The sequence below is a fragment of the Vespula vulgaris genome, chromosome 21 (genome assembly GCF_905475345.1).
Source record: "Vespula vulgaris chromosome 21, iyVesVulg1.1, whole genome shotgun sequence".
Taxonomy (NCBI): Eukaryota; Metazoa; Arthropoda; class Insecta; order Hymenoptera; family Vespidae; genus Vespula; species Vespula vulgaris.
This window is the reverse complement of record NC_066606.1, coordinates 2,457,714-2,473,924: the sequence shown is the minus strand read 5'-3', so window position 1 is coordinate 2,473,924 and position 16,211 is coordinate 2,457,714. Positions and strand designations below refer to the sequence as shown.

General features: G+C 26.5%; 3 protein-coding genes across 8 annotated transcripts; 2 read left to right on the top strand and 1 right to left on the bottom strand.

Moving 5' to 3' along the window:
• The first annotated feature begins 33 nt into the window (after nucleotides 1-33).
• Nucleotides 34-3,503, top strand: LOC127071202 (S-adenosylmethionine mitochondrial carrier protein-like). Of its 3 annotated transcripts, XM_051010220.1 has the most exons (7): nucleotides 34-181; nucleotides 406-551; nucleotides 883-1,039; nucleotides 1,113-1,222; nucleotides 1,531-1,771; nucleotides 1,879-2,055; nucleotides 2,126-3,503. In XM_051010220.1, exons 2-7 carry the CDS (start codon nucleotides 483-485, stop codon nucleotides 2,353-2,355), a joined length of 984 nt encoding a protein of 327 aa, XP_050866177.1. In that variant the 5' UTR covers nucleotides 34-181; nucleotides 406-482; the 3' UTR covers nucleotides 2,356-3,503. The 3 variants fall into 3 exon arrangements, with proteins under 3 accessions (XP_050866177.1, XP_050866179.1, XP_050866178.1); XM_051010222.1 differs by having other exon boundaries at nucleotides 148-551; nucleotides 887-1,039; XM_051010221.1 differs by having other exon boundaries at nucleotides 148-551; nucleotides 1,879-2,017.
• On the bottom strand, nucleotides 2,803-4,397 carry LOC127071205 (ras-related protein Rab-24-like). Of its 2 annotated transcripts, none has more exons than XM_051010227.1 (5): nucleotides 4,047-4,397; nucleotides 3,730-3,970; nucleotides 3,509-3,597; nucleotides 3,138-3,415; nucleotides 2,803-3,073 (listed from the first exon to the last, which is right to left on the bottom strand). In XM_051010227.1, the coding sequence occupies exons 2-5, from the start codon at nucleotides 3,841-3,843 to the stop codon at nucleotides 2,961-2,963; spliced, it is 594 nt and encodes a 197-aa protein (XP_050866184.1). In that variant the 5' UTR covers nucleotides 3,844-3,970; nucleotides 4,047-4,397; the 3' UTR covers nucleotides 2,803-2,960. The 2 variants fall into 2 exon arrangements, with proteins under 2 accessions (XP_050866184.1, XP_050866185.1); XM_051010228.1 differs by having other exon boundaries at nucleotides 4,051-4,397.
• A 98-nt stretch (nucleotides 4,398-4,495) lies between these two features.
• Nucleotides 4,496-16,101, top strand: LOC127071179 (dedicator of cytokinesis protein 1). Of its 3 annotated transcripts, none has more exons than XM_051010129.1 (22): nucleotides 4,496-4,851; nucleotides 5,360-5,601; nucleotides 5,762-6,510; nucleotides 6,745-6,898; nucleotides 7,062-7,232; nucleotides 7,343-7,723; nucleotides 7,818-8,033; nucleotides 8,169-8,491; nucleotides 8,567-8,915; nucleotides 10,322-10,420; nucleotides 10,660-10,850; nucleotides 10,920-11,270; nucleotides 11,360-11,636; nucleotides 11,837-12,084; nucleotides 12,176-12,307; nucleotides 12,396-12,675; nucleotides 12,749-12,972; nucleotides 13,041-13,337; nucleotides 13,503-13,812; nucleotides 13,901-14,010; nucleotides 14,194-14,458; nucleotides 14,684-16,101. In XM_051010129.1, exons 1-22 carry the CDS (start codon nucleotides 4,815-4,817, stop codon nucleotides 15,155-15,157), a joined length of 5,880 nt encoding a protein of 1,959 aa, XP_050866086.1. In that variant the 5' UTR covers nucleotides 4,496-4,814; the 3' UTR covers nucleotides 15,158-16,101. The 3 variants fall into 3 exon arrangements, with proteins under 3 accessions (XP_050866086.1, XP_050866085.1, XP_050866087.1); XM_051010128.1 differs by having other exon boundaries at nucleotides 6,742-6,898; XM_051010130.1 differs by lacking the exon at nucleotides 10,322-10,420 and having other exon boundaries at nucleotides 6,742-6,898.
• Nucleotides 16,102-16,211: the final 110 nt, after the last annotated feature.

The window sequence follows — 16,211 nt, the reverse complement described above, 5'->3', positions numbered from 1 at the left end:
ATTTCTCTCTGATGCAAACCTGCTACTGAGACTTTGAGGTTAGTTTGCAGAGAACCGATTGTCAGTAGCAGACGACAATCGATTGATCCAAGTAGCTGCAATAGAGTAGTGGCACACGTGACTTCATTGTTTATACTTTTTTTCATTCTTTATATAACAGAAAAAAGATATAAAAATATTGGTGAGTTCAATATTAAATAACAATCATTTTTTTAAATTACAATCAAGTATTTATTTCTGCGCGTAAATATATATATTTCATTATGAAGTAGAGCATTCAAGAAAGAAGTTCGACCGAAAGAAAATAACTTCCTACTATTCAATTTCTTACTGCAATGCGATCATGTTAATGCATTTACAATTTTTAATTCTAATTCTGATAACTTTTTTAAAACTTCGATACAGTGACTCTTTAAAATAGTGTAATAGAATCTGAATTTGGATATATTCAAATACCAACAAAAAGTATTTAACGTAGTGGAATGTTTACTGAAGAAGCAAAATCGAGTGACATTACAAATGCAAAACATTTATTTTCCACGTCTATTATCGTAAGTATACAATTACAAAATGTTATATATTTTAAATTAAATTTTAGATTTTATTGTTATAAATCGTCGAAAATATGATACGCAAAATAATAAACCAAATATTCTTATTTTGTTATTAATATATATATGTATTATATTACATTAAATATAAATAACTTGCACAATTTTTTTTGCAGAAAAAATCTATAAATAGAAAAAACTATACATTTATATATATATATATATATATATATATATATATATATATATATACATATATATATAATATATTTTTCTTATTTTGAAATATATATCTGTCAATTATCAATTTTTAATAATTTATTATTACTAGTCAGGTGCTGCTGCAGGAATTATTTGTGATATTATATTTTTCCCATTGGATACTCTGAAAACACGTTTACAGAGTCAACATGGATTCTTGAAATCCGGTGGTTACAAACAATTGTATCATGGTATAGGACCTGTAATGATGGGTTCTGCTCCAGCAGGTAGATTTTATATACAAATAAAAAATAGAGTATAAATTGATTGCCATTATATATAATAATTTGTTTTAACTAGCTGCTTTATTTTTTATCACTTATGAGGGATTAAAAGAATTTTTACAACCACAAATATTACCTCAATATCATGCATTTATACATATGGGTGCTGCATCACTGGGTGAAATGGTAACAGGATTATTTAAAAATTTTTACACCAATATAGTACATAAATATAGTACAATTATAGAAAAATTCTATGTATAAAAAATTTATTTATCCATATAAATAAATAAAATATAAAAATATAATTATCAGAATAGAATCATAAACAAATATTTGCTTGTAACGTTGTCTTAATTATGATATACATATAAAGTTGCATCCTCTTGATAATTTATCATAAAAAATAAAAGATTTCAATTTATATCTAATATCATTGCATTAAATATTATCTATAAATAAGGAATTATATAAACATATTATTTATATTGTAGGTTGCTTGTTTAATACGAGTACCAGTGGAAGTACTTAAACAAAGAAGACAAGCACTTTTAGCTGATGTGGCTCGTTTAAAATTACGAACATTATTTCGTGGATATGGCAGCACTGTTCTTCGAGACATGCCATTTGGATGCATTCAAATGCCATTATGGGAATACTTTAAAGTATGTTGGAAACAACATGTACACCATGAATGTACACCATTAGAAGGAGCTTATTGTGGTGCAGCATCTGGTGAGATTAATTTTTACAATACTATTATAATAATATATACTAATACAATACATTATTTCAACAAAATATATTATTGAAAATGTATAACTTTAAGAATTATTTCACAGTGGCAGTCTCTGCAGCTATTACAACTCCCTTGGATGTTGCAAAAACTAGAATAATGTTGTCTTCGACTACAGCAGACAAAAAAGAAGTTAAAATATCCACAATGTTAAAGGAAGTTTATCGAGATAATGGACCTAAAGGGTATGGACAAATTGCATCTTTCTATTACTTGATCTTAGGTATTGTCATGCGTCTTCTTTTAACTTTAATGTTTTGTCATAGTTTAAATTATTGAAAAATATCTTTTAGATTATTCGCAGGCTTTCTTCCAAGGGTGGGTGGCTTTACTATTAGTGGTTTTGTATTTTTTGGTATCTATGAACAATCCAGAGAGATTTGTGCTTCAATTTTCCCATATACATCAAACCAAAAAAATAAAACATAATAAAAATAGTAACAAGAAACAAAAATATCTTTGCTCACTATTCAAAGTTTCAAATTCACATTTTCTCAAATATTTTATCATGTTTATTCATTAAAAAATAATGAGTAAACTTTGCACTTTATATATAACAATACTTTTGTTTATAATAAACAACAGTATTGATTTTCTGAAAGGTAATAAACCATAATTAAATTATCTGAAAGTCTTCACAGTTTCTGCTTAAATATGGCACCATTATAGTAGTGAATAATTAACTTATATATTTAAAACTTTCAGAATTCTTTTCTGAAATTTATAAAAACATAAAATTTATAAGATATAATTAATGCTTAAATTAAAACGAAATGTACATTAATTTGTAATATATAAATGCAGATAACTGTATTCATAATTACTGTTAAGATGCACATGCATCTTGTTAGAAAAATATTACAAATTATAGAGAATACTTTAGCAATGATTGCTTTAATCTTTCCATTAAAATAATAATTAAGAAGGCACAAATTTTTTCTAATACTAATTACTTGTCATATAATTGTACTTATATGTCATATAAGAATAATTTATTGTATGTTAAAGCTTTCAAACATTAATATGCTTTCAAACATTAATATGTAGTATTTATATAATTTACATTATCTCTTTTGAATATTTCATGAAGAACAAAAGCATTTCAATATTTTTTTTGTTTTTTATGGCCTAACAGCAATGCGATGTTTTGGGCATACTTGTTAAAGTAACTGTTTCTTCTATTTTTTGTAAGTTCTCTGGCACAGATAAGAAATCATTAGCAATTTCTGTAAATAATTCCACTGCAAGAAATAAATCATTAAGTTCTTCTTCAAAGAAGCAGTGTGATCAAATATATGATCTTACCAACATTCTCCCCTGTTTTACTCGATGTTAAAAAAAATTTAGCTTGAATACCATTTGCATAGTTTTTTACAATATCTATATCTGGTACTGCTATCGCATCAAGATTTGATAAAATATCTTTTTTCGTACCACAGAGATAAATTTTACACTCTTCTTCTATACCTCTTAATTCTCTTACCCAAAACTTTGCTTTTTGAAATGTATTAAACTTTGTAACATCATAACATATTATTGCAGCTTTAGCACCACGATAATATATTCTTGTCATTGCATCATATCTAAAATGTTATTGGAATGAAATAATTTTTAACAAAATGCATTTTATCAAAGTTTACTAATACATGATAATTATTATAATTAAAATAACATACCTTTCATTACCTGCAGTATCCCATATTCCCATTACAATATTATGTCCATTAATTTCTATTTGTTTTGCAGCAAATGCAGCTCCTATTGTCTACAAATAATGACTGATTTAATGTTTTATTTAATATATAGCTATTATAATATATAATAAAACCATCTCAAATACTTTTATAAATATTAGCTTTTACTATAATAAATTTACTTTTATAAATCATTTAATTACGTTTTGATAAGATAAATTCTCATTGAATCTTTCATTTACAAAACGTTCTGAAAGACTTGTTTTTCCAACAGCTGCATTTCCTAGTAACACAACTTTTAAATCTACACGATTCATATTTGATTATACTTCCCACAAATGATTATGGAAAGATTATGTCTTTATATCTTCATCTATGCAGTTTTATATATATATATATATTGCCTGTTAATATTTTATATTAAAATAATAAACTAAAGATGATCTGAAAATATTAAATATAACTCAAAAGTTTTTTAAAACTCTTTTTTAAGGAACAATTTTAAGAAATCAGAACATACCTACTATAGATAAAGAATTACAGTCGATAATCAGATAATAAAGATATCGAACACTTATTTAAAAATGGAAATTTTGAACAGATAAGCCCTAAAATGGAAAAAATAATAATAATAAAAGTCTTTTTATAAAACTTTCACGTCATGTACAGTTAACTCTAAATTGCGCATTTTCGTTTATCTTTATCATTCATTAATCATTATCCACTTTATCTTTCTGCTTTCTTAACAAATATAGAATAATTCTTTTTCACATTCGTGAAAAGACTAATTCTTTTTGTTAACTACAAATTTTATTTGATGGTTTAGTACGATTAAGTAAAAATAGAACAAAAAAAGCACAATTTGTTTCGATAAGATGATAGCGCCACTATGCTTCATAAAAGTCATAGACTAAGTATGATATAGATTTACAAGCAAGAGAAATTTTATTTGTTCACTGCAAAATTTTGAAAACTCTTGAAAGACAACGTATGTACATATGTATGTACATATGTATGTGTATATATATATATATATGTTTGTAACAAAACGTAAAGTAAATTTGGATAAATCCTTAGTAAAATCTAGAGGAGAGAATAAACTCTTTCAGATCATATTATCTAGATATTAAGATGAAAATACAATATTTTGGTTATATGCGTAATGCGCACATCCGACATGTAATTGCTTAGTGTATATTGGCGTGTATATTTAATTACTCTTTGTATGTATACGTAAAAATACTTAATTGTTAATATATAAATAAACTAAGCGTCAGTTTAAGTAAAAATGACATGGAAGCGTATCAAGAAACATTTAGGAGTAGGTAAGTAAATTTTTACAAAGAAATTCTGTAATGTTTTCGTTACGACATATTACATCCTGGGAGGTGCCCCGTATTAAGATGAAATAAAATGTTAATTGTAGCTTCATTGTACTTTGATATAAATAAATATAATCAGCTTGACAAATTTTTCGTTTTTATTATAACGTTGTTAATTAATATAAATTTATTATTTCTTTGTGTAACAGATTAATTAAAATTTATAACCTTTAATAATACATTAATTAAGCTACAAATTTATAATTATAGTCTGTTTTTTCTTTTTAAATAATTATTATTTAAGGATAACAATTTCTTAAGAATTATATCGCATGAGGATCTTTGTATGATTTTTTTTAAACAATGATATCAAAGTATGTTTTATATATGATATTTTCATTATATATATATATATATATATATATATATATATATATAATTATATATATGATCTTTTTTATATTATGTACAATATAAATTTTTTTATAATTTTTTTTTTTTTTAATTTCAGCTATTTACAATTTTGGCAAGGAAGGATTTTGTGCCTTACCTTTAACAGTTGGAGAAGTTGTGCAAATTTATGAAGAGTATGGTGAATGGTATTATGGACGTAAAAAAATTAAGGGTACAATTGGAATTTTTCCTAAATCATACATACATATTTTACATCATCAAAATAATATAGATACATTAATACATGAGATAACTAGTGTTTTAAGAGAATGGGGTCATCATTGGAAACATTTATATGTGGTATGTATTAAATATATGAAGTTAGTATATAAAAAGTTAAATAATGTAAAGTCAATTAACTTATTATAGTTATCTATAAATTAATGCTATAAAGTAACATTTGTATTTTTTGTAACTAATAATATAAACCATTATTATCATAATTTTTTATTTGTTACAGATACATTCTGAACATTTTATACCAATGCAACAACAAATTTTGGAATTAATAGGATACAGAAGTAAAATTTTACGAGGTACTCTAACAATAGATGAGTTGAAGGATCTTAAAAGATTAGCAACTGCTAGAATAGACACTGGCAATCAACTTTTAAACTTGGATATGGTTGTAAGAGATGACCAAGGAAATGTTATGAATCCAGAAAATACAAGCACCATTCAGTTGTATTATCATCATGAAACAGCTGCTGAAAGAATCAGAAAAGCTACCAATGAAACCAAGAAAAAATTTTTAAAAGCTCAAACGCCTGTATATTCTCACATTTTCTTTGTCAGTGTAAAAAACTTTGTTTGTAAAATGGTAGAAGATGTAGAATTACTTTTAACTTTATATGATGGTAGAGAAATGAAAGCTATCACAGAGAATTATGTTGTTTCTTGGAGTAAAGAAGGACTTGCCAGAGACATTGATCAGTTACATAATCTTCGAGTATTATTCACTGATCTAGGGTCTAGAGATTTAGCTAGAGATAAAGTTTATTTAGCTTGTTATGTTATTAGAGTTGGAGGTATGGAAGCCAAAGAAATAGATCATCGTCGTTCAAGTATTGCACAAACTAATCAGAAGGTCATTAAAAGTAATGAAAGTATGCGAAGGCCATTTGGTGTCGCTGCTATGGATATTACACTATACATTACAGGTAAATTAGAAGGAGATGTAGAACATCATCACTTCATACCATTTGTACAGTAAGCATATTTTTTGTTATTATAATATTTTCTTATATAATATTAGATCAACCAATAAGTAATATCGAAATTTTCAATAAAACTATACTAGCATTTACTTAAGTATAAAATACTGAAAATTCTGAAATTACTTTGGCAATCTAACATTATTATTTCTTAGCATAACAACATGTATATTCTTAAAAATTAAATAAGAATTTTTTTGTTGGCTTTATTTTTTTTTATTTTCAGATGTTGTGAGAAGGAAAGTTTAGATGGTACTTTACGTAGAATTATTGCACAAAAAGATACTAACATTCAAAAAAGTGGAGGAAATAGCAACAACAACTTTGGCGGTGGTCAAGGATTATGGGCAAGTTTGAAATTACTTAGAGGAGATGTAAAACAAGTATGTAATAATTGTGGTTGTTTTTTAATTATTATATACTGTATTATTTATTGCAGACATTATTTTTTATAGCTTAATTACATATATGTATATTTTTTATAAAAAGAAATAATAATTCATTTTTATAATCATATTCAATTTTAACTTTATAATTAATATACAGGTACGAGATGAAAATCCTCATTTGGTACTTGGAAATGTTGCTATTGCTAGAAAAATGGGTTTTCCAGAAGTAATTCTGCCAGGTGATGTAAGAAATGACCTCTATCTGACTTTAATTAGTGGTGAATTTAGTAGAGGAGCAAAATCTACTGATAAAAATGTAGAAGTTACGGTTTGTATATACAATGTATTTAATTAATTATATTTATTTATATAAAATATAAAAAATTATGTATTACAATAAATTATGCATCTATTTATTATATATATTTTTTTCATTAGGTTAAGGTCTGCAACGAGTGTGGCACTCCTATTCCAGGTGTCATGACTTTAGGAGGTGGAACTTCGGCAATTGATGAATATCGTAGCGTTATATATTATCATGAAGATAAACCTAGATGGTGCGAAACGTTTAAAATTGCTATACCAATAGATGAGTTCAAACAAGCACATCTGAAATTTACATTCAAACATCGAAGTTCAAATGAAGCCAAAGATAAATCAGAAAAACCATTTGCGTTGAGTTATGTTAGATTAATGCAGCGCAATGGTACAACACTTCAAGATATTCAACATGAATTGTTAGTCTATAAATTAGATCAAAAGAAATACGAGGAAAAGGATATATCATATTTAAAATTACCTTCAACACGGATAGAATTAGTAAGATTTTAATTATATTAATATATATATTATTCGTACGTAGTAATATATTTTAAATATAAATTCTCTAATATTACATTTCACGTGTCCTTAGTTTAAATTGCATACAGAAAAAAAACCAACTTTGGGTTCATTGACATTAAGCAATAAAGATACTTTTTTAATAGCAACAAATGTTTGCTCTACAAAACTAACACAAAATGTTGATTTATTGGGCTTGCTTAATTGGGCATCACATAATACTGATTTAAAAGAGTCTTTAGCTGCTCTGATGAAAGTAGATGGCGAAGAAATAGTGAAATTTTTACAAGTAAGAGAAATGATTTAACTTATAAAAAATATAAATTTTTAATACAATAATATTGACAATGATATGATAATCTAAATATATACACGCACATGCGTTAAAATAATGGACAATTATATTATACAGAATTCCTTTTAGGACGTTTTAGATGCCTTATTCAATATCTTGATGAGTAATTCGGATAGTGACGTTTATGATGACATGGTCTTTGAATGTCTTCTATACATCATTGGACTTGTATCAGATAGAAAATATCAGCATTTTCAACCAATATTAGATTTATATATTTCTGAGAGCTTCTCTGCAACTCTTGCCTATAAAAAGTTAATTGCAGTTTTACGAAAACGTATAGATAGTGCGAGTACGTCTGATGGACAGGAGCGTGATTTGCTACTAAAAACAATGAAAAGTTTGCAATATTGCATGAGATTTATTGTAGAATCTCGTCTTCTCTTTACTGAGTATGTTATTTTTTAAATTTCTAATATAATTTTTGATAAATAATGATATAAACAATTTTACAATTATTTTAACAGGCTTAATCAAGATGAAGAAGAATTTTCACAAACTTTAACAGAGTTGTTACATTCTATCGTCGAGCTTATGAGGCATGAAACAGATGCAACTTTATTGGTTCAAGGAGCATGCCTAAAATATTTACCAACAACAATACCTCATTTATTACGTGTTTATAGTGGCACGCAATTAAGTATAATATTAACAGAATTATTGACGACTTTACCAGCTGGAAGATTGACAAAACAAAAAATGATGACAGTAAATGATATTGTACATAGCCCACTTTTTTTGGATGTGGATTGCAGAGGTATTTTGCTGTCAAAAATCATTGTTCTTGTTCGCGATCTATTAGAAGCAAAAGAAGAGGTAAGATATAATTATATTTGATATCTTAAAGATTAATTATTATCATAATTTATATGTAAATTTAAAGAAGGTATGTGTTAGAATATATTGATAGAAGTTCATTGTTAATAATAAAAACTTAAAGTAGTTTTTATTATTATTAATAGAAAGTCATTATCAATGTAGATATTAATACATTTATTTACTATAGAGTATTAAAATAATTGTAGAATGTAGTTTTTTCTAAATTTTCAATTATGGTACATCAGTGACCTTTCTACTTAATTTCAATCTTAATTTCATTATATATTCAAACATCAAAATTTTTAATCTCATTAAACGTTCTAATTTCATACTAATTTTAAAATAGCTATAATAAAAGTTAAAATAGTTGTTATTTCACAAAAAGAATTAAATAGATTATACATAAAAATGAAATAATAATTTTTTATGATATATTTGATTAGCAATTCTAGTCTATACTTTGATTATATTTGGTGATAAAATACTAATATTCACGTATAACATCGTGCTTTGATCATCTTATTTTAATTATGTATTCATATTTAGTGAGGTTGGTATAATCAAAATTTAATATTACTTCCATTTATACTGCAAATTTATTCTATACTATTTGTATATGGTATCATTACATGTGCTTTCCGTGCAGCCTGACGTCCTTCTGCCACGCATCTTTTCACCAACATTTCCATTAATTCACACACATAAAATTGGTTTTTGTCTTCTTATTTGCATTGTGGAAAATACTATGCTATTCTAAACATTAAACTACTATTTATCTTTCTTGATTGAATTATAATCGCGAATTTCTTGCTTGAAATATAAAAAAAAGGATATATTATTTTCTGCATGGAATTCTTGGTTTATTATGTTATGAGATAAAACTACTACAAATAATAACTATTATAAATATAACATAGTAGAACTGCAATTACATGAAAACATGAATATTGAAATACTAATTTGAACGACATTTAGAACTTATGTTCATTTAGTTTATATGATTATATAATTTATCTCTGTAGTTTGGCATATACTCATGCATGATATAATATTGCATAGAAATTTTTATATAACAGAGTAATATTTTAAATTGTATAATGCAATCTATATAAACATAGTAGTATTGAAATTATGCAATTAATATTATAAATACAAATATAATAAAAATGATATTGGTATATAACAATTCTTTTTCTACTATACTCACTTGCAAATCTTGTTCTTGCTTTCTGTTATTTGCTGTGTTTGTGTTGCGTATAATTTTACTATGTAATTTATAGTAATGTTATAAATTATTATGTGAATTACATTTTGTTATCACAAAGAATTGGCATTATGCTCCAATTAACAAAGGGTTTTTCTTTTTTGTGTACTTGGTATGGTTTTGGTTTTTGGTATATAAGGGACTGTCAAGTACACCTGGAAAAAGCGTGGCGAAGGTAGCCAGGCTGCTTGGAGAAAATCGCCACCGACTCAACCAGCATCGTGGCTACTCTGAAGAGGTAACTGTTTCAATTAGGAGGAATTTAAAAATATCATCTGCAATTAGATCAAGTGATATAAAACGAATACACTTTAATGTGTCTAATCTCCTTGATATGTTTAGTGGTTTAATGATTCCTATATACAATGATACAAAAATGTTATATCTTTTTTTGTAATATTTGTACATTGCACGTCTTGAATATAGATTACATGCAAAGCTAATTTTTTTATTTCTGTCTTGCTTGCATTCATACAGGTAGAATTGTGTATTAAAATATTATCAGATATCTTGGAATTAACCTTCAGAAAGGACATAGGTTCTACAATAGCTGATGTTAAAGAAATCATGATGACAGCTTTGAGAACTATTATACAAACTGTCATATCAATGGATAGAGAAAATCCATTAGTCGGAAATTTAGTGTCTGTTATGTTAGCAATATTCAGGTATTATTTTATGGTAAAGATATTTAAAAAACAATATTATTTTTATTAATATATTGTATTTATTCATAGACAAATGACACAACACCATTATGAAGTTTATATAAATCATTTTGGAACGAAATTCGATTTACTTGATTTTTTAATGGAGATATTACTAGTATTCAAAGATCTGGTTTCCAGATCTGTATTTCCAGGAGATTGGTGTGAAATGATAATGCTTCAAAATAGTGTAATTCTGAAATCATTACGCTATTTTTCTGGCACCATTAGAGATTATTTCTTCACAGATTTTGAAAATCAAGCATGGTCCAACTTTTTTCATTGTGCAATTGCTTTTTTGACTCAACCTGCTCTTCAACTTGAAACATTTTCACCAGCAAAACGTAATCGAATTATTATGCGTTACAATGATATGCGCAGGTAATTGTAAAATTAAATTATAGATATATTTCATTTAATTGAACATATTTATTAATTTTTTTCATATTATTCTAATTACTTCTTTATAGAGAAACAGCCTTTGAAATTCGATCAATGTGGTTCAATTTGGGTCAACATAAAATACAATTTGTTCCTGCTTTAGTTGGTGCGATATTAGAAATGGCTTTAATTCCAGAAACTGAATTAAGAAGAGCTACTATACCAATATTTTTTGATATGATGCAATGCGAATTCTATAGTTCACGCATTGTTGAAGGATATGGCGATACAAAACGTGATCCTGCACACATTAAAGCTAATTTTATGGAATATGAAAATGAAATGATTGCAAAATTGGATATCCTGGTATAACATGTTTCTTTGAATCTTTAATTATTTGAAATTTTATTACTACATTATATAATTTAATCTTAAATGAGACTCTTTCAGTATATATATATATATATATATATATATATATATATATATATATATATATATATATATTAATATAATTGTTTTTTATTATTATTAAGCAAAACTTTAGTAATTATTATTTTGCACAGGTAGAGGGAGGAAGAGGAGATGAGCAATTTCGTAAATTATGGATACAAGTAATGTATTCTCTTTGCGAAGATCACTCAACAATGCGAGAACAAGGCTTACGATTTGTGGATACTATCGCAAAATTAATGGAACGATTATTACAATATCGAGATATTATTCATGCAGAATCTCAGGAACATCGAATGCTCTGTACCGTTAATTTATTAGAATTTTATTCTGAAATAAACAGAAAGGAAATGTATATTAGGTATATATATGTATGCTTATATACAAAACACGGATATATTTGACAAATTTTTTATTTTAAATTGATATTAAAAGAAAAATTTTTTTTGTAGGTATGTCAACAAATTATGTGAACTTCATTTAGAATGTGATAATTACACAGAAGCAGCATACACATTAAAACTTCATAGTCAATTATTAGCTTGGAGCGATCAACCTTTACCACCACTTTTAATATCTCATAGGTAAATTTATCTGTTTTTGTTAAATTATTTCTGAATTAATCAATCTATTAAGCTTATGAGATAATATAGGATTTTATCTTCATATCAGATATCCATCATGTCAAACTCATAGAGAGTTGAAAGAAGCTTTGTACAATGATATGATTGAATATTTTGATAAAGGAAAAATGTGGGAATGTGCTCTTAGCGTTTGCAAAGAGTTAGTTAGTCAATATGAAGAAGAAACATTCGATTATTTGCAATTGTCTATTTTATTGAGACGAATGGCCAAATTTTATGATTGTATAGTAAAACAATTAAGACCTGAGCCAGAATATTTCAGAGTTGCTTATTATGGTCGTGGACATCCTCCTTTCTTACAAAATAAAGTATATACTTATAAAATATTTTTTTATCTTGTATATGTAAAATTTTGCTATTTTTACACATATATTATTATAGGTTTTCGTTTATCGTGGAAAAGAATATGAACGACTTAGTGATTTTTCTTCAAGAACACTTAATCAGTTACCAAATGCAGAACAAATGAACAAATTGTCTCCACCAACTGTTGATATTTTAGAATCTAGTCATCAGTATGTTCAAATTAATAAAGTAGAACCATTAATGGATGAGAAAAAACATCGTTTAAGTGGAAAACCTGTGACAGCTGATGCAGTTTTGAGGTAACGATTTTATTAAATTATGTAGCAAAGCTATATTACTGTTAAATGAAACTAATTTTATTGATTAGGTATCATCGAGTAAATGATGTCCAGCGTTTTCGATTTTCAAGACCAAGAAAAGATTTTGTTAATACAGCTTCTAATGTTGGTGATAAGGAAAAGGATGGAGGAAGTGTTAATAATAATGAATTTGCTTCATTATGGTTGGAAAGAACTGTTCTTGTTACAAGCCATCCATTACCAGGAATTCTTAGATGGTTTCCTGTTATTTCTAGTGAAACTTATTTAGTAAGCCCACTTCGTAATGCAATAGAAACTATGGAAGCTACAAATACAGCACTTAGAGATCTCATAGTTGCACATAGGTATATTTTTTATCTTTTTTATATTACTAGTTTCGAAACTAATAATTAGTAAAGTTCAAACGTGCATTTGCAAGTATAAAAGATAGATGTTTGATATGTGTGTGTGTGTGTGTTTGTTTAAATGAATGAAATATATTAATATTAATAGTATTATCTTTGATACAGAACTGATCCTAGTCTTCCGGTAAATCCTTTAAGTATGAAATTAAATGGAATATTGGATCCTGCAGTAATGGGTGGCATTGATAATTATGAGAAAGCTTTTCTCAATGTTGACTATAAAGAATCCCACTCGGATGAAAGTTCAGATTTGCTTAAGTTGGAAAGTCTGATAGCAGAACAAATTCCACTTTTAGGTGTTGGTGTACAGATACATAAAGCTCGGGCACCTCCTGAACTAGCGCCATTTCATCAGAGATTGGAACAGTGTTTTATGTCTATGAAAAGTCAAGTAGAAGCCAAGTATGGCAAAAGAGTAAGTTGTTAATTTAATGATACAATTAATAACATCTAAAGTAACTGTATAACACAAAACAATATTAATTGAATTGATTATTGAACAGACATGTGATCTTCAAATTGAAACTATGACACAAGGAGTGATTATGCGAAGAGTACAGGCATTCAGAAATGAAAGTTATTCTTTATCTGAAACTAACATAAATAGTACAGAGTAAGTTTTATGAAGTAATTTAGATGAAGTATATGGAGCTATTATCTTTACAATATTAGTTATAATTTATTTGGAATAATATTTATTAGTAATTAAAGGATAAAAAAATTATAATAAATGTAACAACATTGAATTAAAATTAATAAAAGCACATTATACTCATAAACTTATATAATTTTATAGGACCAGTTCAATACGTTCACATATTCTATCATCAGCTTCATTGCAAAAGGCATTAGGGAATCCAAGTCCTGGTACAAACAAAAAGAAGGAATCTAAAAGAAGAAGTTCACGTAAAAGCGACTCGTCTGGAGTAACAAAAAATGATCAACCTACAAGTCAGTGGTATACTATACCTACCGAAATCTCACAGATTAGTATGGCTGTATCGACTACGTCATTAGTACCAAGCTACCCTAGTACGCCAATATTCGAACTTCGCCAAGAGGTAAAGGATACGATTTTTTTCTTTCATAATATTCCATTTTAGTACAATCTGTGAACAATGAGTGTTACGTTTAAAGATATTTTTTATTTATTTGGTTTTTGTTTGAATTTTTTATATGAAGCTATAAGAAAATATTATAGATTCGCATATTTTAAAAGAATTTAAAACTATATATATATATCCTTGTGTTCTCAACTTTTATAAAGATTTCAATGTATACGTTAGCTAACTTCAAAACGACCGTTAAGATCAGAAGTGGAAAAAGAACGAAGAATAAGTAATCGTTGGTCTGGCCAATCACAACATTATTTAAGAAATACGCATAATGGTTCAGAGGCAAATGTGTTTGCAAGGGAAAATAATAGAGATAGCGTTGGAACAACCGATAGTACTGCTTCAGAAGATGATGCACCTCCACCCCTCCCAATGAAAACTCGTGAGGCCGATTATTGCAATTTGCCAGAGGAATTTAATGATCATCGTATCTCGTCTATAACGGAAAATTCAAACAGTATAAACAGATCCTTTGGACAATGGATAAAGAATAAACTTCCAACACCTACCGATGATGATATTGAGAGCCAAACTAAGCCACCAACTCCACCACCAAAACCAAAAAGACCTGCTCATGGATTAAAGAATTCTGTTCTTTCATCAAGTACAATAGAAAATTATGTTCAAGACAGTTCTTCAGCATGACATATTTATGTATGTTATTTTTACTTTCTTCTTCACTATACTTATCTACATGCTAATGATAGCATACGGTATATACAAAATAATATTGTAATATCTCCCTAGATTTGAAGCTAGATCACAAACGTAAACAATTACTATTCATAGTAAGAGAGAAAGTAAGTTTTTTTTAAATACTTAATATAAAATTATTACATAGTCACAAACATTTAGTATTTCATCTATAACTATAATATAGAGATGATCTAGGGAAATCTAAAAAAAGAAAAAAAAAAAAGAAAAAATAACTGATTAAATGCTATTAGGAATGAAATAGACTATTACCTCTATGATATTGAGAGAATAGTCATAAGATTTTTGTACACCCTATAAGATATTTAAAACATGACAAATATTCAAAATGAATAATCTATAATAATTATATTTGAACTTTATACGTGAAAATAAACTTTACATAGACTTTTTATATTTTCTTGATATTGATAATGTTTGGTAAAAACATATGTACATTCTTTTTCTATAAATTTTGACATTAAACATAACTTTACAATAAACAGAAAATGTAATACATGTCAGGAGATCTGTTATTTTTAATAACATTAAATTAATACATTAATGATTATTCAATGTTATAAATGTTATATAATATTCAGAAATCTTGATGTGATAAGATAAAGAATTATCGTTTATATTTTGTACATTTACAATTTATATAACATATTGTTTAGCAAAACATATTAATAATTTTAAACATAAAAGAATGTTTCTAGTTCTAACTTAAAATATTATTATTGTTGTAATTTGATAGGAACCGTCCTGTGTAAAATCATAAACATGAATCTTCCTTAAGCATTTAGTGCCAAAATTAAAAATTCCAAAATTTGCTGATATGTTCATGAAAAAACAATAAAAATAAAGCTTTCGCAAATTAAATGAAATAAACAGAAGCATGATTGAATATTCAAGAATAGTACATATCACATTTAATCTATTATAGCACAACAATGCCATATGCTAATTATATATTATCTTTTATTTAAGCCATTCTATCTTCATA